At 49.6% G+C, this 25,473-nt stretch overlaps 1 protein-coding gene across 3 annotated transcripts; it reads right to left on the bottom strand.

Annotated features, from left to right (window-relative positions):
• Positions 1 to 2,143: 2,143 nt before the first annotated feature.
• Positions 2,144 to 24,621, bottom strand: Dnajb12 (DnaJ heat shock protein family (Hsp40) member B12). 3 transcript variants are annotated; one of them, XM_042690232.1, is made up of 9 exons: positions 24,393 to 24,621; positions 13,878 to 14,058; positions 12,708 to 12,853; positions 10,296 to 10,481; positions 10,096 to 10,175; positions 7,638 to 7,747; positions 5,516 to 5,688; positions 4,859 to 5,010; positions 2,144 to 3,904 (listed from the first exon to the last, which is right to left on the bottom strand). In XM_042690232.1, exons 1-8 carry the CDS (start codon positions 24,523 to 24,525, stop codon positions 4,889 to 4,891), a joined length of 1,131 nt encoding a protein of 376 aa, XP_042546166.1. In that variant the 5' UTR covers positions 24,526 to 24,621; the 3' UTR covers positions 2,144 to 3,904; positions 4,859 to 4,888. The 3 variants fall into 3 exon arrangements, with proteins under 3 accessions (XP_042546166.1, XP_042546164.1, XP_042546165.1); XM_042690230.1 differs by having other exon boundaries at positions 4,913 to 5,010; positions 24,393 to 24,612; XM_042690231.1 differs by having other exon boundaries at positions 4,865 to 5,010; positions 24,393 to 24,606.
• Positions 24,622 to 25,473: the final 852 nt, after the last annotated feature.

The raw sequence follows: 25,473 nt of genomic DNA, 5'->3' as shown, positions 1-25,473 counted from the left end.
AATCCAGTGGGGGCAGTGTGGCTGCCAGAGGCTTCTGAGTCCCAGAGGCCCCCCTGAACCTAACCTTTGAAAGTTCCAGTGCTAATTCCCCTGGGAACTGCACCTGCCCCCCCCCCCCCCATAAGGAAAGGTCAGCTAGTGTCCGATCCTGGACAGGTGGCCCTGGCTCCCTGCAGGCTGTTTAGATTAGTGGGGTGGGGGAGGCAGGGTGTAGCAATAAGATACCCTTCTACAAAAAAATCTCCAAGTCTAGGAGAAACCTTACTCAGACTGTCCTCCTGCTTCTGTTCAGCCTGGCATCTTGACCATTGTTTCCAATGCATTTGACTGTGGAAGTGACAGGTGGTCTGCTTCTGGTGTAGTGATTGGGGACCTGGCCCCTTGCTGTGTTCACTCGGTATTCCCCTCCCCCCCAGCCTCCACACATACTGCTCCCTCTGCCTGGACCCCCTTCCCTCACCAGTGCCAGCACCTTTACCCCAGAGACCTGGCTCACAGATCTCCATCCCCTCTGCCTTCTGGGGTGTGTTGTGTGTTCCCATCACTGCAGCAGTTTCACTGTTCAGATTGGGAATTGATACCCAGTGCCAATCACTGTCAGCAGGCCAAATAACACTTGGAACTTTCAGACCACCTCCCTAGGTGTTTGTGTTGCTCCCATTTTGCAGGTGAGAACTCAGAGGAAGAGAGGCAAGAGGCAGATTAAACATGCTCAGGGTCTTCTAGTCGGTAAATGGCCAAGCCAGCAATGAACGCAAGGCAGTGCATCCCCACTGACCCACTTTCCTTTGTGTGGCCTTCATACCCTTGTCCACGGCCGGGGCTCAGTTCCCATGCACTCCACTCTAGTTAGCAGAATGGGTTTGACCACTTGAAACACAATAAACTTGGGTTCAGTATTTGTTGGAGATTAACCCCCCCACCCCCAAGACATGCACAGGTTCTTGGAGACCCTGGGGAATCACTCCCTTAACTCTGAGCTCATCTCCTGTTCTGGGGAGTGGGTGATTGGTTTCATGTGGAGTGAGGCCTGGTGGATTCTAAGTTGTTCCATACCAGCCCTGTGTACCCGCCCTAGCTGGCCAGGTGCTTCTTGGAGCAGGAAGTAGCTCCTTCCCCAGCTCCAGGCAGCTGGGGGGCAGGCAGATAAGCCAGGGTATGTCCCAGGAGCCTGAGCGGACTGAGGCTTGTTTGGCCACCTGACAGTGGGCAGGGTGTATTTGTCAAAGCCTTCTTTCTGCTACAGTCAGGCAGTGTCCCACCCCTTCTGGCTCCCTGGGCTGAGCGAGGAGGGGGGCATGGGGGAGACACCTGGCAACGCTTCTGCCAACTGCAGCTAACAAGTGGCAGCTCCAAGATGAGGGTAGGCTGTGGGTGACCCTGGCTGGGGACAGCCAATGAGTTCCGGGCTTTGGTGGCACCACTGGGCAGCCCGTCTGTCTTTGGCTGGTGTGGTGGTGGGAGGGGCCTGGGCCCGCCAGTCAGGGCTGCCGGCCCTGTCTCCGGGAGGCCCGGGCAGATTTGCTGCTCATTCACAGGAGTCCTTTGGGCTGCCTCAGGCTTAACTTCTCCAACCTCCTGTGGAGGGCACCTGTGTGTGTGTGTGTGGGGGGGGGGGGGGGAGGAAGCATGCATGCACACACATTTGAGAACCTTTCATTTCTCCTGCTCTTAATCTGGAGTGGGCCTGGACCTCAGGCTGGTGTGGTCTGGCCTCAGGCTGGAGTAGGAGGCAGTAACAGGCTAGAGGGTGGAGGTGGTAGCACAGGTACCCACCTAGGGCTGGTGTGAGCGACACCAGGTCCTGCAACCCCAGTGCCCTTTGTCTGGATGGAGTCAGGCTTGCCACTAAGTACTCCTGGGTTGCTCATACCTGTCATCCTAGCAACTCAGGATGCTGAGATCTGAAGTTCTAAACCAGCCTGGGCAGTACAAATTTATCTCTAAATAACAATCAAAGAGCTAGAAGGGGCCAGGGTTGGGGGGGGAGGGAGGTGGGCTGCGAGGTAGGGGAGAGAGAGAAGGCAGTGTGTGGAAAAAGCTGAGCAAGAGGCCCTGAATTCAAGTTTTGGTTCCAGCAGGCAGTCCACCAGCAGATAGTCCCCACTCCCTTCAGTACCTTGCTCAATGCAGACCCACAATGGTCAATCACATAATAAACATGTATTTATAGATGTACAATTTCAGAATTCTAATTCAAGAAATACAGCTTCTCAGGGGATCCTTAAGGATCTATGTTCTTATTGCACGTTGCTCAGCCCATCTAGGGACAGCTACCAAGACTGGACAGTCGCAGTGGTGGGGGCAGAGTGCTAGAGCCACCAGGGGAGGGCCTCTCTGGCCTGCATCCAGTTCTCATGATCACTCTGGCCAGGCCAGGGTGGTCACCTCACTGCAGGGTGCAACGTTGTTTCAAAATCAGATTTGACATTTCCTTACCAAACTTCCTCTCAGCAAGAATCCTATTTGTTGGGGGAACCTTAAAAAAAAAGCCAAGAGAAACTCTGGGAGGACAGTTACACCTTGAGGCTGGCAGCTAGGGGAAGTAAGGCTTTGGAGGACAGTGGGCACGACGCCACACCCACTGCCACAGGAGCACAGCGAGTCCAAAAGGCCCTGTATAAACACGGGAATAAATAAAACCTCCCTCCTTCCCTTGGCAGCAGCTGCTGTTTTGAGAGAGAGAGAAAAAAATCCTCATTCGTAGGGAGGGTGAGAAAGCCATTCTGCTGTGTCCTTTGTCCAGGGATCAGCAATCGAGGCCTGGTGGAGTCCTTGGAGGGAGAAGGCAGAGGCGCCCATAGGCACTGACTTCTTCCCGAGTCGGCTGCTGTCCTGAGGTCCTGGGGTCCTGGGCTGACTCTTGGAGGAAAAGCAGTCTGGAATCCTTGGTGCTTGACTTAGGAAAAACCAGTGGCAACTAGAGCTGTACCCTGGGGGGCACCTATAAGGCAAAACCCACTTAGGGACTGGGGTCGGGAGGGGGCTAGGCTGAGCCAGGCCCTGATGTATGTTGTGTGCAGGGGCCTGGCTACTGGACAACAGGACAAAGCCCACCTGAGGTGCCAAGGAGGAGGCAGCTTGAATAGGCCCTGCCTGGGGTCTCTACCATGGCTCAATACTGACTGGTACCTGCCCTTAGGAGCCCCACCCCACCTGCTCCTCTCCAGTTTAACCACAAATCTGGCTACCTTCAGAAGCTTCCTATGGATTTCAACCACCATGATTACTGCTGCCATCAGAAACAGCCAGGGGGAGGGGTGGGGAACGACACTAAAACATACCCTGGCAATCATGGCTACTGTGTAGCTTTTGAAGAACCAGGCTTCCTCAAACAGGCCTCATTTTTTAAAATACAGAACAAAACCCAGTCCCTGCATAAAGACTATATACATATATATATATCTTTATATATGCCTATTTACATATAAATAGATATATATACATATACAAGCATCTGTAGGTTACATTCTGTGGTGAGTTCTTTCCTCCACTATCCTTGGCCAGCACTTCTGCCTGGCTGCTTTGAGGTGACTGCTGGTGGCTCCTAACGGGGGGGTGGTGGTGGTGGTGGTGGTGGTAGGATAACCCCCTCCCCCAGTCCTTCCTACAGACATTGGCTGCAACTTTTACATTCTACTTCTGTTGCCATGGTTTCTGTATCCTAGGAGCGAGCGATGTGGAGCCTCTGACAGCCCTGGGAGGGAGGGAGGCAGCCCTGTGGCAGGCTTTCTGTCTGTCCTAAGAGCTTTCTGTATTTACTGGGTGAGAGAGAGGGCAGTTGTGCGGCGTTCGGCCTCCAATTCCATTTTAATTTTTTTTCTTTGTATGTCTTTCTTTAAATATACAGTCCGTCACCTTGGCTCAGTGTGTGTCACCAAAAATTCTCCAGGGATTTCATAGTCTGGGGAGGAGAGTACAAGTTAGTTGGGCAGTCACCACCAGTATCTCATTTAGCCACACAAACAAGCACCTGCCATGTGCTGCACCCTACCCAGCTCAAGCTTCTGGGGTCAGTTTCCCCAGAGCCATTAGTGAATGGCCTCAGAGCAGTTTGCAGCTGGAACCCTGCCAGGGACATAGGCAAAGGAAGAGCAAGTAGGGCACCACTATAGAGAACTTCTCCTGGCTCTGTCTGTCTTCCTCTAAGCTTGGTCCAGGCTGTCTGAAGCACTGGAACAGAACCCACTATCTACACACAGGAAAGGAAATGGGGGCAGTCGCCACCAGTGACTTTCATTTTGCCCCACCCCTTCTATGCTGAGTGGCTGCCTTTGACCCTGAACCCATGACCTTTTGTTCCCTTCTGCAGACCACAGTGGAGATGTCTGGGTGGGGGCCGGATGTCTGTGGCTTCTATGCTGCCAGGTGCAGCAGCGCTGAGTGGGCCTCAGACCCCAGCGGGGAGAGAGCATCAGCGTGCATGCCTCCCATTCATCTAGTTCCATTTCCTCCTGCCTGCAAGGGCAGACGAAGCGGCATTTCTGGCCCTCCTGCTCCCACAAGGTTCTTCTGGCATCCAGTGGGCAGTGTGTATGTGGGGCAAGTAATATTTGGTGGCACAGGCAGTAATCAGCCATGCTTGGGAGAGGGCTGTGGTGACTTGGTGGCTAGAACGGACCTTTTAAAGAGCCACAAGTGCCCAGGAAGGGAACAGAGCAGAATAGCATGGGAGGATGACTAGAGGGTTACCAGGCCTCAGCTTCAGGGTGCCCCACATCTGCACCATCTCTGGAGGATGAAGTCAGGCTGGGGACAAGAATCTGTCATTACCACCCGTTTCCTCCCTCCCTTCTCTGCCTCATGACCAAGGCCAAAGCTGCCAAGCTTGCAGGGCAGAGGCAGCCCCAGCTCATACTTGGACCTGGGTGGTGTGGCTGGCCCAGGACTATCCATGCAGGGAGGCCTGCACCTCTGACAGCCGGTTGCAGCTTGGGGTGCCCATCTTCTGTGCCCTCTGGTACATGTCTGTGTCGCCAAAGTAGCGGGCCCGATACAGCAAGCCTTCCTCTGCAAAGGAAAGAGGACTCTCTCAGTACCCAGCAACTCCTCAGGCCTGCCTGGGCCTGCACGGGGAGGAGGAAGGCTGGCTTCCACTCAGGGGAGGGAAGCCCCTGGAGCAAGGAGAACCATGGTCCTCTCTTGTAAGAGAGGTCCCTTCCTATAGAATTTGGGTAAGGCCAGTTCAGGTGAGAGCCTGTCATCCTGGCCAGACCTCCCCAGGGTCCCACAGACAGCTCTGGGCACACAATACATGGCTGGAGATGTCCTATCTGCCTTTACTTACTCACCCTTGCAGCCAAAATGACAGGTTAGGAGAACCTAGAGGAAACCACCAACCAGGTGGCTCTGGGCACTTAGCCCCAGGGAAGCACAGCTGGGGAAGCACAGGAGTGGAGTCCAGGTCATGGTTGGCACAGGGCAGTGCCAGGTGCTGGCCCACAAGGCACTGAGGGCTTTTCCCCTTTTTCCTTCCCTTTGCTGCCTCCCGCCCACCCCCCCCCCAACCGCTTACTCTGCTGCTTCTCCTTCCAGCAGTTGTTGCGGAGGTTGGCGATGTAGTCGTCTTCCACGTTCCGCTCAACTGCTTTGAGGCTGGAGCCGGTGTGTGCCTCAGAGAAGGAGTCTGCCACGTAGTACACCACGCCCAGGTGCTCAGTGACTCGCCTGTGGATGTGGCCCACCGACCTGACACAAATAGACCAGGCATGAAGTAAGCCTGGGTCCCATGGCACCCAGATGCAGGGAAGCTGGGTGATGGGCCCTAGGGTGGAAGGTATCACACAGGCTGTAGGAATGGCCGTTTCAGTGCAGCAGGAACCTGAACGATCCCTAGAATGAAGGTCTGCGGAGAAGACGAATATCCCTGCCGCACGTGTCCCAGCCTGTGCCAAGCCCGACCTCCAGGCTCTTTCCTTATTGTTGGGTTGATCTAGAGGCCTTTGGGGGAGAACCCCCTTTCTTAGGAGAGGCCTTTGTGTAGGAAGCTGGGACCTGGGAGGAGAGTGTCCCTCTCCTGCCTCTATTACCCCATTCAGCTCATAAGCCCGCTGATGCTAAAGGCCTTGCTGCCTCTCCAGAAGCTCCTGGTCTCACTGAGAGCCTTAGGGACAAAACGACAGGACCAGGAGTGTAGCTCAATGGTAGAATGCCTGTTTATCATGCATAAGATCCCTAGGTTCAATCTCTAATACTACAGGAAAACAAAAAGAAAACAAAGAGGAACAAAATGACAAGGATTCCGAAAAGTTGCATCCTTCTAGTGCTGATGGCAGGGTCTGTGGGATGCAGAGAGTCTCAACACCCAACAGGAGTCAATGCACAGAAAGGACATCTCTACCTTCTGACTGCTGCCTATCATCTCTGCAGCTGCAGGAAAAGAGGCTGGCATCTGGCCATAAAGAGCTTGAGTGGCAGCAGTGGGCCAAATCTGCCCCCTGCTGGCTAAGAGGGAGACTACAGAGCCCCAGACAGGCGCAGAGGGCTTCCGCTCCAGGAGCTGAGCACCTTACTATGGATCAGATATATCCCCAGGTGCTGGAAATTGAAGGATGCCAACACCTTAAAAGGTCAACTAACTTGTTCAAGTTTAGTACTGGCAGTTAAGGCCAAATATTCACTCAACAACTACTGTTGAGATTTTTCTAATGAGGAAGACATTTTATATGTTACTAATTTTTACAAGCGGGTGGATGTTATTATTCCCACTTCATAGAAGAAGCCAAGGTTCCATGCCCTATGTAGGGTTACAGCTTCTTAGTGAGAAGCTGGGGTGCTAAGCCACCCTTGCTCACTCTATCTAGAGCCCTGCTCTTTCCATGGTCCCAGGCTCTAACTGGGTTTTTTTTGTTGTTGTTGTTGGTTGTGGGGCTTGAACTCTGGGCCTGGGTGCTGTCCCTGCGCTCTTCAGCTCAAGGCGAGTGCTCTATCACTTAAGCCACAGTGCCACTTGGTTTTTCTGGTGGTTAATAGGAGATAAGAGTCTTATAGATTTTCCTGCCTGGGCTGGCTTTGAGCCATGATCCTCAGATCTCAGCCTCCTAAGTAACTAGGATTACAGGTGTGAGCCATTGGTACCCAGCTTCTAACTGCATTTTAAGGGCAGACAGCTCCAAGGTCAGCAGATAAAGGTGGGGAGGGGAGAGTCCCCAGACCTCTGAAACTATCTGTAGCTGCCACTGCATTTCCCCAGGAGGGTGTGAGCCTCAAAAATGTTAAGAGGCTGCTGGGGTTGTGGCTCCAGTGAGTGCTGAGCTCAGGGCCCTAGGTTCAAACCCCAGAATTGCAAAAAAAGAAAGAAAAAAAAAAGGAATGTATGTATTAAGTAAGTGGCTTTCAGTCCTAGATTACCTCTTGATCTGTGTTCTTAGAAGAGTTAAAAAGTGAGTGCGTTTTTTAAAATTCTAGGTTAGCTTTCTCCCCGCACTGCCCATGGCACCCAGGGCCTTGCATAGACTAGACAAATGCTCTAATGACTGAGCCACACCCCCGACCTCTCTATGTCAGCTTTCCCCATGATGATGGAGAGCTGGCTGGATCAGGCTGAGAACCTTAATAGGGTTTTGAGACTCCAAAACCCTGGCCCCACACCCACTCCTCCGCCCCCTGCTGTGGCTAGCCCCAGCGCAGGTACTCACGGTCTCGGGCTCAGGCTGTAGGGTGGACTGGAGACCATGAGTTGGCTGAGAGCTGACACAAGGATCAGGATAAGGATGGGCATCAGTTGTACAAATACTCCTAGCCCGCCCTGGGAGGAAGAGCCAAGGTCATCCAACTGGCCACACTTGCCACCAGCTTTGCTAGCATAATGAAGATGGTGGTCATGACACCACATCTTCCTTTTCCTTCCCCAGTTCCCCAGGTACAGAAGTTCCTCCACCTGCTAGCTTTTCCTGATAAAAACAAAATAGCCAATGGAGGTTGTAAGGTTTGGAGATTATCAACTCATCAATAAAAGTGGCTGCCCTCAGGAAAACAGAAGGCAGTCCAAAGAGAAATTTTTACCACACTTATCTTCTTGAATTCTGAACACAAATATATTGTCAATGAAAAAATTAACAATTATGGGGCTGGGAATGTGGCTTAGGGGTAGAGTGTTTGCCTAGCATGCATGAAGCTCTGGGTTTGTTAGATTCCTCAGTACTACATAAATAGAAGAAGCCAGAAATGGTAATGTGGCTCAAGTGGTAGTGTGCTAGCCTTGAGCAAAAGAACCTCAGCCCTGGGACCAGCAAATAAATAAATAAATATAAATAAAATAAAAAATAAATAGATAGATAAAAATGACCAATTAAGGCTGGCAGGGTGCCAGTGGCTTGCGTCTGTAACTGTATTCAGGAGGCTCAGATCTGAGGATCTAGTTTTGAAGCCAGCCTAACCAGTAAAGTCTGTGAGATTCTTTTTTTTTTTTTTGGGTCTGGTCGTGGGGCCTGAACTCTGGGCCTGAGTGCTGTCCCTCAGCTCTTCAGCTCAAGACTAGCGCTCTACCACTTGAGCCACTGCACCACTTCTGGCTTTTTTCTTTTTGCTTATGTGGTGCTGAGGAATCGAACCCAGGGCCTCATGCATGTAGGCAAGCACTCTATCACTGATCCACCTTCCCAGTCCGGTTCTTTTCTCCAATTAACCACCAAAAAGCTGAAGTGGAGCTGTGCCTCACACAGTAGAGGACAGCCTTCAGTGAAGAAACTAAGGGAGAGTACCTTGGCTTTGAGTTCAAGTCCCAGTATGGACACACACAAAGAAATGTATCAGAGGACTGAGGATGTAGCTCACTAGTAAGAGAGCTTGCCTAAGATGTGTGAAGCCTTGGGTTCAATGCCCTGTACCACACAAAAAACAATCAAGCAAACAAAAACATGAAAAATAAAAATGAATTTACTGTGTAATGATTTGTGTTTATAGAAACTTTTCTATATGTCAGATTATAAAGTTTTTTTCTTCTTCTTATGATCCAGGCACAATGGCTCACTAAAATTCCAGTTTCTTAGAAGGCAGAGACTGGGAGGGTCAAGATTTGAGGTTTATCTGGGGCAAAAAGATAGCAAGCACCCCTCCCCCCTTATTTCAACAAACAAGTTGGGTGTGGTGGGACATACCTAGTTACTTGGGAGGTACAGATAGGAGGATCTTTATGCAAGGCCTTTCCAGGGCAATAAACAAAACCCTACTTGAAAAATAACCAAAGCAGAAAGGACTAGGGGTGTGGTTCAAGTGGCAGTGCTAGTAAGCGTAGTGGCAAGCGTAAAGTTCTGTATTCAAGCCCTAGAACCACAAATCCCCTCCTCTCAAACAAAATAAAACACCATCAGAACAAAAGCAAATACTTGCCCTGTGCCTGGTGGCTCACGCCTAGCTACTCAGGAGGCTGAGATCTGAGGATTATGGTTCAAAGCCAGCCTGGGCAGGAAAAGTCCGTGAGACTCTTATCTCTAATTAAACCTCTCAGAAAACCAGAAGTGGCACTGTGGCTCCAGTGGTAGAGCGCTTGCCTTGAGCTGAAGAGCGCAGGGACAGTGCCCAGGCCCAGAGTTCAAGCCCCATGACAGACAAGAAAAAAAAGAAAAAAAAAAAAAAACACTCAAGATTGCCAGAATTTTAAATGCTCTGCTATTGTCTTCACTGTTTTTAGCCTGTTGACTATTTGTCAATCTACCAATGCAAAATGTGTGTTTGAATGTGTCTAGTTATAATTTTTGGACACATTTAAAGAGTGTTGAAAAGCGCCCATGCTGGCATCCTTTCTGGTTCTTTCACAAAATTTAACAACTATTGCTTTGAAAATGTTATTTCACACAGAAGCTATTCACACTCAAAACTGTCTGTAGGTGGAGAAGTTTCTGCATGACAATTCCCAATAGAGGCCATGAGATCACAGTGGACAATATGGAGTCTGGCTCTCTCTGGTGTCACTCAGCAGAATGGCATGGGGTCACCATGGCTCTTTGGCTGAGAGTTGTGTGGGCACTGTGGACTCCAGGATGGGCAGCAGGGAGTAGACCTCCCTCCTCTAGTGCCTGTGCCCTTTTCCCAGCAACCTCCCTCTGCCCCCGCACCCCCAGCACCCCCCCTGCCCCCCCGCACTGTGCCACTCACATCACCCTGGTTCTCCCTGCGGTCCTGCCTTTGCTGATAGGTGTAGCGCATGCGTCCATTGCTGTAGACATGGACGTTACCTGAGGGTCAGAAGAACTGGTCAGGGGCTGGGGCTACAGGGACAGGACAGGCTGGCATCCTCTCCCCCACCCCACATCACCTCCTAGAAGACCCGGCAGGGGGGAGGGCAGGAGACTTACTAGAAGGGAAGCCACCACCGAAAAACATGTTGAAGAGGTCTTCAGGGGAGATGTCAGCCTCAAAGCCCCGGTGGAAGTCCCCATGCCCATGGCCATGCCGGGCTGCCTGGCTCTTGTCGTCACCAAACTGGTCATACTGTTTCCTTTTATCAGGGTTGCTGAGTACCGCATATGCTGTCCCAATGGCTGAAAGGAATGCAAAGGTCAGGCCCGAGGAGGCTGGGTGTGGCTGTGGGTAGGGTCCTGAAACAGCCCGGTGCTGGTTTCTTTGGAAGTCAGGCATTTGGGGCACGGGGGTTCTCAGGGCCAGTAGGAAGTAGTCTGTTGGACACGTATTGTGGGCACAGCTCACCCTACTAACAACACTGTCTCCATCTTACTCATGTGAAGATTGCCAAAAACCACACAGCTGAGGTTGCAGAGGCAGGAGTCAAACCCAGGAGGATTTTTTTTTTTTTGGAGGCAGGGTGTTGTTATGTAGCCCAGGCTGGATTCAAACGTGTGATCCTCCTGCTTCCATGATGGGATCCTGAGTGGGAGTCAGTGTGCCCGATTACAGGGACTATGCTGCTTCAAGTTTTTTGTTTTTGTTTTGTTTTCTATTGTGCCCCACACTCTTCTTAGCTTTTTCCATCATGAGCCGTGCCTTGGACTCTGGCTTTTTGCCAGTTAATTGGGATAAGAGTCTCTTGGATTTGTCTTCCTGGGGTGGCTCTGAACCATGATCCTCAGATCTCAGCCTCCTGAGTAAGCTAGGATTACATGTATGAGCCATAGATGCCCAGCTTAGTTCAAGTTTTCTTGCTGACAACATGGAAACCACCAAACCCCCTTTCTTCACTGTTCTCTCTTGCAGGTGCCCATGGAGAGAGGTAATATAATCTTGAAGTTCAAGTGTGATCCAGGCTGAACAATACATGAGGTCTTTGTAAACCAGAAGGCACTGGGACTGCTGGGAAGGGCCAAATCCCTGGGTTCTGGTTGAGACTCCTCTGGGCTAATGGTGTCGCCAGGTGAGGACTCTCTCTAGGCTCCAAGGTCCCAGAGCTGCTGTTCCTACTGGCCCTGGGGCCTCCTTACTAAACCTCCCTGGGCCGAAGGTCTGTGGATCCCCAGGATCACCAGCTCTGAGCCAACCCTCAGCCTCTTGCTCTTTCTTGTCAAGGTGCTCTTCAATCATGGCAGTGGCTCAAGGATCTGCTTCAAAGCCTGTGACCCTTGGGAGGAGGTGGAGCCCTCTACCTCTTTCCTCTCCCATCAGACAATGCCCCAAAGCCAGATGTAGCCTCTCAGTCCCTGCCATGCATGCAGGGTGGAGAAACATTACCTATGCCATCCTGCCTCTCTACCTCCATTCTTCTTCTCTCTCTGGTCAGGCCCCTGGGAGACAGAGCACTAGGTTCTTAGGGTGCTTGGTTATAGGCTCTCCATTGGGCTATGGTCCTGGTCTCAGTGCTACAAAGCATAGAGCCCAGTCCAGCTGAGGCCCATTACCTTGCTATCTATCTCCAGAGGGAGATGAGGTAGGAACAAGAAAAGGAGTATCCAGGGACTGGCATTTGGTGCACATGTGTGTTCGATAGGTTAAATAAGAATCTAATGAATAAATTATAAGGCTATAAGACAGCCCAGGCTTGTAATTCTAGCTATATGGGAGGACTATGGTTGGAGACCAGCCCTGGCAAAAACATGAGACCCTAACCCAAAAATAACTAAAGCAGTCAGGTACTGGTGGCTCACACCTGTAATCCTAGCTACTCAGGAGGCAAAGATCTGAGAATCACGGTTCAAGGCCAGCTCAGACAGGAAAGTCTGTGATACTCTTATCTCCAGTTAACTATCAGAAAATTGGAAGTGGTGCTCTGACTTAAAGTGGCAGAGCACTAGTCTTGAGGAAAAAGAGCTTATGGATAGCACTAAGGCCCTGAGTTCAAGTCCCACGACCAAAGGGGGAAAAAAAAAAGAGCTTTGACCTTAGACTAGAACCAAGAGCCAAAATGGATCTCTTTGCATTGTATCTTATTCAGCTTCAGATATAAGTAATAAATAAATAAAATAAAAATAAATGACATATCCAGTCCATAATCAATAGGTTCTGAGGTAGAGACAGACTGCAATGCCTTACTGCAGGTCTTACTAGGGAGGAGATGGCTGGGGCTGCCCTACGCAGGTACTGTGTGACTCTCAAGAAGCTTCCAGAACTCTTGCCTCAGCTCTCCTCTTGTAACCTCTGGGAATAAGAAAGGGAGCCACGAGTGGCAGATTCCACATTGCTAGAAATGGCTAGTAAGACCTTAGAAAGCAGCTCAAGGCCCATGGACTCGGGTCTGAGACCACCTCTTCTACTTCCTGGGAAAGCTGTCTTGGCCCCGTGCTCCAAGGACAGCTGCTGGGATCCTGGGGCCCTCTCACCTTTGAAAGCTTCAGTGGCCCCAGGTGCATGGTTCTTGTCTGGATGGAATTTGAGGGCCAGTTTGCGGTAGGCCTTCTTCAGGTCCTCATCTGAGGCTCCTCGGCTCACCCCCAGGATCTCGTAGTAATCTTTACATTGCTTGACCCTGGGGGAAGGAGAAGAGTGTGGTAGGCGTGGCCTATGTGGGCCCAGGGCTGAGGGGTATAAGGTATGTAAAGACAGGCAGGCATGGGGACAAGCAGGGCATGGCTAATACCATCTTGAGTCAGCTGTCTGGCTTCAGTGAACTCCAGGGGCTGGGAAGCTGGGCAGGCCCACTGGGAACACCAAGAACCTTTAGGAGTTCAGGGAGCAACCACCATGAGGCCAGACCAACATCTGTTTCCCTTGTACTAACAGCTCTAACTGGAGGCCACCTTGGAAGGATGGCCAATGTCTGTCATCCATGAGCTCAGCCAACTGTGCTCTCCTGTCGATCTGAGTTTTAAGTGGATGGCACAAAGGCCAGAAGTGGCAGGGGTCTGTTCACCCAAAGTACAGGCCCCGAAGAAACCCTGGTTCTCCTCTTGTCTATCATGTCTTACTTTCCGGGTCCCTTGAGACCTTCTGGTTCTCGGCCTTCTCTAGGCCTTCACAACCCTTTTTAAGTCAGCTTCTAGCATTTAAAATTGTTGGCCTTAACCTTAAACCTTAGTTTAACCCTAGCCTGGAGGATGGCAGATTACAGTCGTGCCTGGTCACCCCTGACCTCCTGGCTGAAGCTTGCCGGGAGGTGTGCATGACCGCAGAGGGACTTCTGAGGCCAGTCTGGTAGTGTGCTGCTTGGGGCAGGGCCTGACTCAGCCTCTGCCTCTGAGAAAGCCTTTGCTGGTATGGGGGTGTGGGTTGGGGGAATATGGAGAGGGAGACCAGGCTGCATCTGCCAGTGGCAGAGGAAGGTAGCAGTATTGTGTCTGCAGCCTCTGCTGAGGGCTGTTTTGGTGGGAGGCAGACAGTGGGGCCCTGGTTCTTACAATGTATCCCAGGCCTTGTGGGAAATAAGGCTGCACCTCCTCCAGCCTCCAAGACCTTCTTAGGGCCCTCTGGGCTATAGGCAGACTCAAGGGAGGCTATGTTGAAGGAAACTTTCCCTGTTCCGCCCCCAATCTGCGGGCTACTTGGCCCTCTACCTTTTCACGGCCGCCACCTGCTCTGTAGTGTAGCCCTTGGTGCTCTCTCCTCCTCCAGCCTCACCGTTAGCTGAGGGGGCGTCGGTCGCACCTGTTTTCCTGTGGGTCTCGTGGGTAGTGTCTGTGGGTTGGGTTTGGTCACCGGCAGCCTGTGGTTTCTGGTTGAGGGACTCAATCAGAGCTGTACGAGGCAAGGAAACAGCATTGAAGTGCCTGTTAGCAGGGTTGCCTGCCTTGGCCTTGGGAACACCAGGGGACACCAGGCCCTCTGCTCCCCACCCGTCCCTCCCAGCAAAACCACTCTCACCTTCTTTGGCCTGGGCCAGTGGGTGCCTATGGGCAGCTTGCCTGCTCTCTTAGGAGCCACAGTCTCAGGAACAGGAAGATGATATGTTTTTTATATCAAAAATATTAACTTTGTTAATAAAATCCACAGACTCCAAACTGGACACTAGGTGGCTCACACCTATAATCTTAGCTACGCAGGTGGCTTGAGAGCTGAGTATCACGGTTCAGAGCCAACCTGGGCAAGAAAGTCTAAGAGGCTCCTTTTTTTTGTCTGTCACGGGGCTTGAACTCTGGGCCTGGGCGCTGTCCCTCAGCTCTTCAGCTCAAGGCGAGCACTCTACTGCTTGAGCCACAGCGCCACTTCTGGCTTTCTGAGTGATTTATTGGAGAAGATAAAAGTCTCATGGACTTTTCCTGCCCGGGATGGCTTTGAATCTTGATCCTCAGATCTCTTGATCCTCAGATCTCAGCCTCCTGAGTAGCTAGGATTATAGGCATCTTGGAGACTCTTAAATCTCCAGTAAAGCATCAGAAAACCAGAAGTGGAGCTGTGGCTCAAAGTGGTAGTATGCCAGTCTTGAGCACAAAAGGTCAGGAACAGTGCGTAGGCCTGGGAACCCCACAACCGACAGCATAACAACAAAAAGTCCATGGAATCCATATGGGTCTGAAGTAACTGCCTTATTCATTATTGTTTATATATATATGATAATAAATTCAAGCAGAATTTTGATATTTTGGTAGGTCTTCAAAAAGCATACTGATATTTGATTTAGAGTTCATCTAATTCTACGTTATTTCTTTCAATGGATTTGTTTTCTTTTATGAATGTATCTTTTCTCCTCAATTCATCCAAATCTGTACATTTTTCTCTCCATCTTGTACCATATTTTGAATATCTAAAATATTCAGTCTTTGCACTGACTGCCTTATTGCTTTCTATTTTTATCTCTGGTCTACAAACTGCTTTCATATTATTAGTACAAAAAATACTAAGCTAGCAGTAAGTTAATGTTAATTTTAAAGTTTCCTAGTTTTATTATTTTTAACTGTTCCTTATTAGCAATGTGTTCAGTGGATATGCTCTGCTGCTGAGCTGGCAGAGTCCTCTGCAGTGGGGCCACTGCTTAGCAGATCCCCCTGGTTCAGTGGGAATACAGACCACTTCCAGGGGGCCTTTGCCTAGCAGTGAGGAGGAATGGAGGAGATAAGAGTCAGGCTGGTCCTGTCAAAACCCATCCTATTTCAATGTTTGGGGTCTACGTGCAGCACTCACTATCACCCTCAGGCAGGATCACTCAAATCTAAATTCTTGGTTTCTGCTGACTCAGTGGGGAGGGGCCACATTCCTGGCAAAAGTCCCCTCTGACTGCCAATCACACCCAGTGCCCTGGGTAATAAATCCCAAAGCTGTGGACAGGTTTCCAGGAAACCAGGCACCACCCAGCAGACCCCAGGACACCTCTGTGGAGAGCTAGGATGACAGCCTCACCCAGAGCGGGGCCAGCTTCCACTCCAGGGGCTGTGGCATCCATGGCACCATGCTGGATACCCCACACCCTGTATCACAGCACACCTGGCCTCACCCCAGGGGCAGAGCAGGTCTTGCTGTGAAGAGCATGGTAGCTCAGGCTGCACCCTGAGCCACGGCTGCCACAGCGCAGCAAGTTCACATGATCTGACCAAATTGGCAGCTGGGCAACTCAAACATGGGAGCTGACAAGAGAGGGTGTGCCACAGGAGTGCACCTGGAGGAGCAGTAGTAAGAACTCTTTTTCCTTTTTTTTTTGGTCAGTCGTGGGGCTTGAACTCTGGGCCTGGGCGCTGTCCCTCAGCTCTTCAGCTCAAGGTGAGCCCTCTACCACTTGAGCTACAGCGCCACTTCCCGTTTTGTGGTGGTTTATTGGAGATAGGAGTCTCACAGTCTCTCCTGCCCGGGCTGGCTTTGAACCGCGATCCTCAGATCTCAGCCTCCTGAGTAGCTAGGATTACAGGCTTGAGCCACCAGCGCCCGGCAGAACTCTTTTTCTTATTGAAACGGGGTCATTGTAACAGTCATTTCCATAGCCACATGTTCAATGTGTCAGCTGGCGTGTCACAGCACTCTCATGTACTGCCACTTCCCCACAGGAAGAAGACAACTGTGGCAGACTGCTGCTTAAGTGGAGAGGTGCACTCGAACCCCTGCCTGTCTAGCTCAGGGTTCCTAATGTTAACTTCGCTGCTACCCCAGACTACTTAGGTCTATGGGAGATCTCATGCTAGCAATGTCATTCAACATTTAGAAGTGACAATAAAGGCCTAGATTGAACTCACAGTTTGACACTCAATGGTGGTATGAGGACAAAATGAGGTAATGTGTGCACATGTGATAGAGACTGGCATAGAATCAAGTTCAGAAGGAGAAGCTGCTAATAACATGGCCAGGGTTGATGAACTACCTACAGTAGTGGCTGGCAGTGGGGGTTGGGAAGCCACAGGCTTGGCTGGGGATAGTAGCTCTGGCCCAGTCTTAGCAAGTTGAGTGTCTGTGCTTAGATGTCACCAATGCTGGGTATCCAGGGGATGGAAAAGAAAGGAACCAAGAAATCTTGGTCCAGATCAGACAGTGGGGAGAGAGGGGTGCTCTTCTGCTTTCTGAGAATTTTTAAAGACGTTAACCCCTACCCCTAGCCCCTGAAAGTTCCCAGTGGTCTAGGCTTAACCATCCTAAAAGTACCATAATCATGTATCCAGTTGCCAGAACTACTTAAGACACATTTTCTATCTCCAAAATCTCTCAGGGAAGATTCTGGAAATATTTTAAGGGAGCTACTACATAGGGCAGCTCCTCTAATTTCATTAAAAAGGAGAGCTCACAGGGGAATGTGTGTGCTCCGCGTTGCACAGAGGCTCCTTCTAGAGTTAGAGAGCTGAGACTGCGGTTCCTCTTCTGTGGTCTGGACACCCCCTGCCAGGCCCATAGGATGTGATGGCCTCCGACTCCCTCACCATTATATTCCTATGACACTGGCTGATGGCAGTGATACAAAAGTGTCAGGCAACACACTAACCCTGGCCCTGCCTCTTCCCAGTAACTTATCTGGGTATTGTGGCATGTGTTTATAGTCCCACCTACTCGTAGACTGAGGCAGGAGGATCATTTGAGCAAAAGAATTCAAGGTAGCTTGGGTACACAGTGAGAACCAGTCTTAAAAATGAACTTTTTCAAAAAAAAAAGTTAAAGGCACATGAATGGAGGCAACAAGAGTGAGCAGATGCAGTCATTATATTCAATGTGCATTAAATAAAAATTGAACTACGTAACTTGAGTGTACAGATGGGAGGGGAATAATGAGAACAATGGAAGGGGTGACATTAAACAAGAGGTATATACTTACTATCTGCCTTATGGAATTGGAACCTCTTTTTTTTTTTTTTTGTCCGTCATGGGGCTTGAACTCTGGGCCTGGGCGCTGTCCCTCAGCTCTTCAGCTCAAGGCTAGCGCTCTACCACTTGAGCTACAGCGCCACTTCTGGTTTTCTGGTGGTTTATTGGAGATAAAAGTTTCATGGACTTTCCTGCCTGGGCTGGCTTTGAACCATGATCCTCAGATCTCAGCCTCCTGAGTAGCTAGGATTACAGGCGTGAACCACCAATGCCTGGCTGGAATTGTAATCTCTTTGTACAACTACGTAATAAACAAAGGTAAAAATAAAGAGTGTGGCATCAGAGGAGGAGAACAGAGCTGTGGTGGGAGAGATGGCAGTAGAGGTGAAAGGGGGAAGGGGCTGCCCATTTTCAGTCCCAGCCTGGACAGCCATACCGCCTGGCTGGTTCAGACCGCTCTGTCTCTTGATAGCTGGTCATTTTGGATTAGTTAAGTTAGCTTCTTAGGCAAAAGTGTCCCTTCCTCCTAAGGGCTGTGAGCATGAAGGAGTGCTGGCATATACAGGACTTGGCCCATGTCTAGTTGAACAAATACCAGGAGTTACTCATTCCTTGTTATTAGGTAAGGAGCTGAGTTTCCTGATCTGTGTACCTGCAAGTGAGGGAGAGGTTACGGTGGGGGAAACCACTGAAATTGGAGACAGATAATTCTGGATCCTTTGCTACTTAGCTCTGTCCTCTTACTAAGTTATCTAATTCCTCGGTGATCTGCTCCCAGGTTCAGCTCTTAGGAGTGAAGGAGATTCAACCACAAGTGAATGGAAGGGCACACTGGATTATGAAGGCCATCGTAAACGGACAATTCCACCCTGGATGTGGCTAGGATTAAATTCTCTCACATCCCCATACCCTAAATGACAAAACCCCTCAGCAACCAGTTCTCCCTTGTTAAACTTTATGCAGACTGAACTGCAAGGTCCTTCCAACCCTCTGTATGCTGGGGAAACTGAAATCTACAGATGTTCTCATGGGCTCCTTGAAGAAAAACTGGCAGTTTCCACTTTTTTTTGTGTGTGTGCCTATACTGGGGCTTGAACTCCCTTGACTTTTTTTTTTTTTTGGGTCCGGTCGTGGGGCTTGAACTCTGGGCCTGGGCACTGTCCCTCAGCTCTTCAGCTCAAGGCTAGTGCTCTACCACTTGAGCCACAGCACCACTTCCGGCTTTTTTTCTTTTTGCTTATGTGGTGCTGAGGAATTGAACCCAGGGCCTCAGGCATGCAAGGCAAGCGCTCTACCACTGAGACACCTTCCCAGCCCTCCCTTGGCTTTTAAAAACAAGGCTGAACTCTTATCTTTGTGCTGGAGGTGAACTGGAGGTATGTCATTCAGATTTGTCTGCCTGGGCAAGCTTTAAACTGTGATTCATAGATCTCAACCTTCCTGAGTAGTTAATATTAGAGGCATGAACATAGCACCCAGCTCCTTCTGCTCTGTGTGTGTGTGTGTGTGTGTATACACGTGCACACATATGTGCCAGACCTGGGGTTTGAACTCAGGGCCTGGGTGCTGACCCTGAGCTTTTTTGCTCAAGGCTAGCACTCTACCACTTGAGCCACAGCTCCAATTCTGTTTTTTGCTTGTTTGGGTTTTTGGGTTTTTTTTGGTGGTTAACTGGAGATGAGTCTCTCTGCCTTTCCTGCTCAAGCTGGCTTTGAACCAGGATCCTCAGATCTCTACCTCCTGAGTAGCTAGGATTACAGGAGTGAGCTACTAGTGCAGGGCTTCTTTAGCCATTTTTGATAAGCCTTAGGCAAAGGCAACATCTATCAGACAGCCAAGTGTCAGATAGAAACTCCCAGAAAAGAGCTGACTGGCTCCATCACCCCGTTCTCTGTGACCTCTCAGCTTAGGGTTTGGCTACTACTGAACAATGCAACTGTGCAGTTGGTCTCTCCTTATCCTAACTTCTATAGCTGGAGTTTCTGGTTCCCTTGCATCCTTTCTATTCAGAACAGCAACACTGCAGGGTCCCCAAACCTTTAAAGATTAAAAAAAAGCCTCCTTTCATTGATCCCTTTCTCCAAGGTCTGCCTCCACGCATGCTCTTGATCATTGCTCTTCTATTTCTCCACCTGTCCTTTTCCCATATAGCCAATGTAGCATCTGACAGCAGCTCACCAACTCCATGACACATCTCTCCATGGCTACAGTTCCCGCCCTCTCCTGGGACTGCCTCTTCCTGGTGTTGCTCCATCTCTTCTGCAGCTTCCTTTGCCTCTGCTAACTAGGTAAGGTAAGGGCAGGTGTGGCCTACAGCTGCCACCCAAGCAACTCTTTCTCCATGCTCTGCTCTTTCCCACAGTTGTGCTAAGCTCCAGAAAGCTCTATCAGACTGGTGATATGAGACTTATCTGAAGCCCCAGCCTTCTCCTGAGCTGCAAGCTGACAGCTCCCCTGGACTATCCTGGTGGCACCTCCCCATCTGCCCACATCTTTCCACCCCAGTTCTGCTTGGGTTTCTTCCCAGCCACATGCGTTTTGATTCTAATTCCCCAGCATGTCCTCTAATTATCCTCAGATTCACCCAAAGGCTTGGTGCCTCCTTTTCCATGATTTTATCCTTACCTATATGGCCACACTCAGGCCTCTTAAAGTCTCCGGAGTTTCCCAACAGATTTTCTTTTCTTTTGTGCTAGTTGTGGGCTTAAACTCAGGGCTACAGTGTTGTCCTAGAGCTTTTTTTTTTGCTTCAGGTGAGTGCTCTACCACTTGAGCCACAGCTCCACTAGTTTTGTTTTATTTATTTATTTTTGTTAATTGGAAATAAGAAGCCTCAGGGACTTTCCTGCTTGGTCTGGCTCTGAACTGTGATCTTCAGACCTCAGCCTCCTGAGTAGGCAGGATTACAGGCATCAGCTACCTTCATCTGGCTCCAACAATTTTTTTGCCTGAGTCTCTCTTCCCTCTCAACCTTCATGCTATCCTTTTTCTTATTTTTGGAGTGGGAGGAGGGCCTTAATATGTTATACAGGTGGGCCTTAAACTCCCAAATCTCTTGCTTTCATCTTCTGAGTTCTGGGATTACAGACCTGTGCTAACATGCCCTGTCTCATGCTGCTTTCTTTTAAGAACATTACCCTTATCTTATTCTTGTCATGAAAAACCTCAGTGTGTGTGTGTGTATGTGTGTGTGCATGTGTGTGTGTATGTGTGTGTGTGTAGCTCAGTGGTAGAACATTTGACAAGTGTGAGGCCAAGATGGAGCCCTAATAACACACCCACACACACTTGTAAAAACAAAACTTTGTTTCCTGACTAACTACCGAATAAAGTGAAAATATCTTAGTCTGGTAGAAAAGTAGATCATAATCTAGCCTCACTTTATTTTCTAATCTGAATCCTTTATATGAATTCCCACCTCACTGTTTTTCAATCTCCCTAAAAGTAATGCCTTCTAAACCCTCTTACAATTTTCAGCTTCCTGTGTTTTCTAGAATGCATTCCTCCAAATATTGCCTCAGCTCAAATACTCTCATCTTATACTCTGAACAAGCTTTCCCTCTATGAGATACCATTATTTGTGTGCTCTAGCTACTACATACACTTGTAACTGACTTGTGACTGTCTTATCTCCAACATTCTTCCTCAGATGGTAGGGACTAGATTTTCCATCTTCAATCTTAAGCTCTCAACATCTAACACTATGCTAAGTTCTTATAAAGTCAGCATTATCTTGTGCCTTCCAATATATATATATATATATATATATATATATATATTTTTTTTTTTTTTTCCCCCCTGAAAGCCTGCATCTCTGAGGTAAGAGATCACATTTTGCCATTCTTGATATAGCACCCAGCACAGGGCTTTGCAAACAAACAAAAAAGCCACAATAAAAATGCATTAAATGAGCATTGGAATATACTCAAACCCAAAGCATCTAGCATAGACAACCACTTAATATTTTCCTATAATTTTCTTTATTCTAGACTTTAACTATTAACTAGCTCCAGTTCCTTGAGTCAGTGCAAGGCTGCAGGTTTATGTAGATGAAGCCCACAGGCTTTCTAGAAGAGAACAAATATGACAAATATCCACTAGGTGAAACTAGTGTCTGAGGCAATTCCAGTGCCTGAGCCTAAGAGGACACTGGCCAGGCTACTGAACTGGCACCAGAGACATGCTCCTGTATCCAGAGTCCCTGCCACTGCCATCTTTTCTGGGTTGCCTGCTCTTCAGCAGTAGCAGTAGCAGTGAAATAGAATCCTGGCAGCTGGAGAGCCTGCTCCCCACTGTGCTCCTCACTTACTGAGTGATTTATTTCAAAGGAAGCTCCTTGGGCAGGTTATCTCAGGAGTTCTGGCACATACAGACTGTGAGCCTCTCCAAGAGGAGGCAAACAGGCCAAAGATCAACCTGTGGAGTCAGGAGGGAGGAAAGTTCAGATGTCCTGGCAGCCTCTTCTGCCAGCATCCCCCTTTCTCCGTTTCATAATGTAGGCAGGTAAGGTGAGGAGGCTGACTGTTGCTCTCCCATTTCATTCTTGTTGTTGTTGTTGGCCATGGGGCTTGAACTATGAGCTTGGGCGCTGTCCCTTAGCTCTTCAGCTCGAGGTTAGAGCTCTACCACTTGGACCACAGTGCCCACTTCCGGCTTTTTTTTTGTTTATGTGGTGCTGAGGAATCGAACCCAGGGCCTCATGCATGTGAGGCAAGCACTCTACCACTGAGCCACCTTCCCAGCTCCTCCTATTTCATTCTTATAGGTTTATAGCTTTCTCATTTCTAGCTGTGAGATCTTGAGCAAGTCCCTAATCACTGATATGTTTCCTCATCTATTGAACAAAGATAATGATCTTGTGCTGCCACTCACACAAAGCAGGATGAGTGACAAAATGCATGCAAAAGAGCTTTTCATATTGAAGAGCCCTGTGAGAGGATTCCCCCTCCCCCCCTTTTCTCATCCTGAGTTTGAACTCAGGGCCTGGGTGCTGTCCCTGACATTTTTCAGCTCAAGTATTCTACACTTGAGCCACAGCTACATTTTTGGCCTTTTGGTGATTAATTGGCTATAGAGTCTCATGGATTTCCTGTCTGGGCTCGCTTTGAACCACAATCCTCAGCTTTGTGAGTTGCTAGTATTACAGGTGTAAGCCACCAGTGCCTGACTTCTTTTTAATTTTACTTTGCTTTTTTTTTTTTTTTTGAGATAGGGTTTCCTTATGTAGTGACAATGAAGTCTTGAAATCACCATCCTCCTGCCTCAGCCTCCCAAGTGATGGGTTTACAATTGAGCTCCACATGACCCAGCTGGGTATTCTTACTTTTCACATTATCTGCACCAACTCCCTAATATTCCACATAAGGAAACCTAATCTCAAAAAGGTCACATGGTCATTCATGGTGAGAGCTAGGTCTTCTAATTTTCAATGCCAGTTAACACCAGACAGTTTACTAAGTGCAATCACAAACAGCCCTGGGCCTTTTTCCTTTCCAACTTGTATTTAGAACAACTTACTAAAAAATGTAAAGAAGCTGGGTGCTGGTGGCTCATACCTGTAATCCTAGCTACTTAGGAGACTGAGATCTGATGATTGCAGTTGAAGCCAGCCCAGGAAGGAAAGTTCCTAAGATTCATCTCCAATTAACCACCAAAAAACCGTAAGTGGAGCTGTGGCTCAAGTGGTAAAGCACTAGCATTGAGTATAAAAGCTCAGGGACAGCGCCCAGGCCCTGCGTTCCAGTCTGGGATTGGAACATACACATAAAACAATAAAAAATCATTTAAAAAAAAGTTCTAGGGGCTGGGAAGGTGGCTCAGTGGTAGAGTGCTTGCCTCGCATGCATGAGGCCCTCGGTTCGATTCCTCAGCACCACATAAGCAGAAAAAGCCGGAAGTGGGGCTGAGGCTCAAGTAGTAGAGCGCTAGTCTACAGCTGAAGAGCTGAGGGACAGCGCTCAGGCCCAGAGTTCAGACCCCACGACGGACCAAAAAAAAAAAAAAAAGTTCCAAAAAGGAGCACTGTGTCAGTGGCTCATGTCTGCAATCCTACCTACTCAGAAGGCTGAGATCTGATGATTGCGGTTCAAAGCCAGCCCGACCGGAAAGTTTGTGAGATTTTTATCCCGAGGGCTAGGGCGAAAACTTCAGGGACAGTGCCCAGGCCCTGAGTTCAAGCCCTAGGACCTGCACAAAAAACAAGAAACAGAAAGGGGGTGGGGGGTTCCTGGGTATAAAGAAGCGAGGAATAGTGGATTCCTTGCTTAGGCCACTCAGCACCTTGGGGAAGCCACTGCAGGAGAGAGTGAAGAGCAGGGTCTCGGGACAGGCCGTCCAGGGTGGTGGAGTGGTCTCCGGCCCTGGTCTGGAGTGAGTGAAGATATGAATGTGTCTTTCCAGGGCGTCCGAAGGTTGGAAGTGTTTTCCTCGCTAAAATCCAGTTTCTCCCTGGCTACAGCTATGTTTATTTTCCTGAACTATAATTTTTCCCAGGCCGGCAACTGACTCCGGGCCACAGCACGGCCCCTTGGGAAAAGTAGTTCGGATTCCCTTTCAGGTGAGTTCCTTTTGCTCGGCCTGTCAGTGCGACTCATTCTAGGAAACTTCATATTCAAAGGGTTCCGGCAGCAACCCGAAAGCAGATGTTGGGACCACCAAGGTGTTTAGGTGTCTAGCATCCTGCAGAGGCGCGGGAAAGAAAGACTACAACTCCCAGCAGCCAGCGCGCGCCCCTACTGCGCAAGCGTAACTGCGCCTCGCCACCCCTCCCCCTCCCCCAACTGCTGCTGTCGGTCCGTTCCCGAGTTCCCCCCATCAGTTCTAATGTCCCCTCCGTCTCTCCGGCACCTCACACTCACCGCGAACACGCGGCGTTGGGTACAGCCGCTGTGCCTTCTCCAAGAAGCGGAGCGCCCGGTCGGGCTGGTTGCTCTGGATGGCCTTAAGGGCGATGCTGATACAGCGCTCAGCTTCATCCTTGTTGGATTCCATGGCGGAACCCGAGCGCGGAACCTGGGAGGGGGAGGCCGGGCGAGCGAAGGGCTGCGCCAGCTGCCGGCGCGTCGCGGGGCCGGCTGGGCGCACACTGATGACGTAAGGCCACCGCCTCCTCTTTAGAGATTTGAGCTAGTGGAGTCAGGGCGGAAGCGATACCGTATGTCTTCTAAGAAAGGGTCGCTGGGTTTAGGTTTAATGATGTGTGCTATTTTTAGTTCTCGAGCCCAAGGTGTTAGCTCTGGAGTCTTAAGAGTACGCGCGCACGTTTTTGGTAATAACTATGTGCTCGAGAGGAAGGAAACGGATGTTTCATTGAACAAATACTCTGTTTACCCTCTATCAGGCAGGGTTACATGATGGTACTACACCACTGGAGTCTTGAATTTCTTCGAAGCTCATTTTAACAGACATCTGAATTCAGGAGAGGTAGGTACAAACGACTGTCTAGAGGAAGGGTGGTCCTGGCAGAAGGAAGAGCAAATGCAAGAAAATAGTGATTTTTTTTGTTGTTGTTGAGTTATTACAGAATCAAGGAGTAGAAAACACTGGAGAGCATGAAAGAGTCCACCACAGAAAGGATCCATCGGTTTCCAGTTCTTTCAGCTATAACTCCAATGACAGCGGTCTCATCAAGGTTGCCAGTCACTTCTCCATTGTCAAGTCCATTGGTCATTCCTCCATCCTTACATGACTGGGCCCTTCACATGAGGCCGCTACAATAAGCCAAACGAGTTATTGTTGGCTTTTTGTTGGCAAAAGGCTTCTTATAAGAAGCCAAGATGAGGGCTGAGAAGGTGGTTCAGGGATAGAGTGCTTGACTTGCATGCACGAGGCCCTGGGTTTGATTCCTCAGCACCACATAAGCAAAAAAGCCGGAAGTGGCACTGTGGCTCAAGTGGTAGGCCGCTAGTATTGAGCTGAAGAGTTGAGGAACAATGCCCA

The sequence above is a fragment of the Dipodomys spectabilis genome, unplaced genomic scaffold (assembly GCF_019054845.1).
Source record: "Dipodomys spectabilis isolate Male_0828 unplaced genomic scaffold, ASM1905484v1 ptg000136l, whole genome shotgun sequence".
Taxonomy (NCBI): Eukaryota; Metazoa; Chordata; class Mammalia; order Rodentia; family Heteromyidae; genus Dipodomys; species Dipodomys spectabilis.
This window is presented reverse-complemented; position numbering and strand designations above follow the sequence as displayed.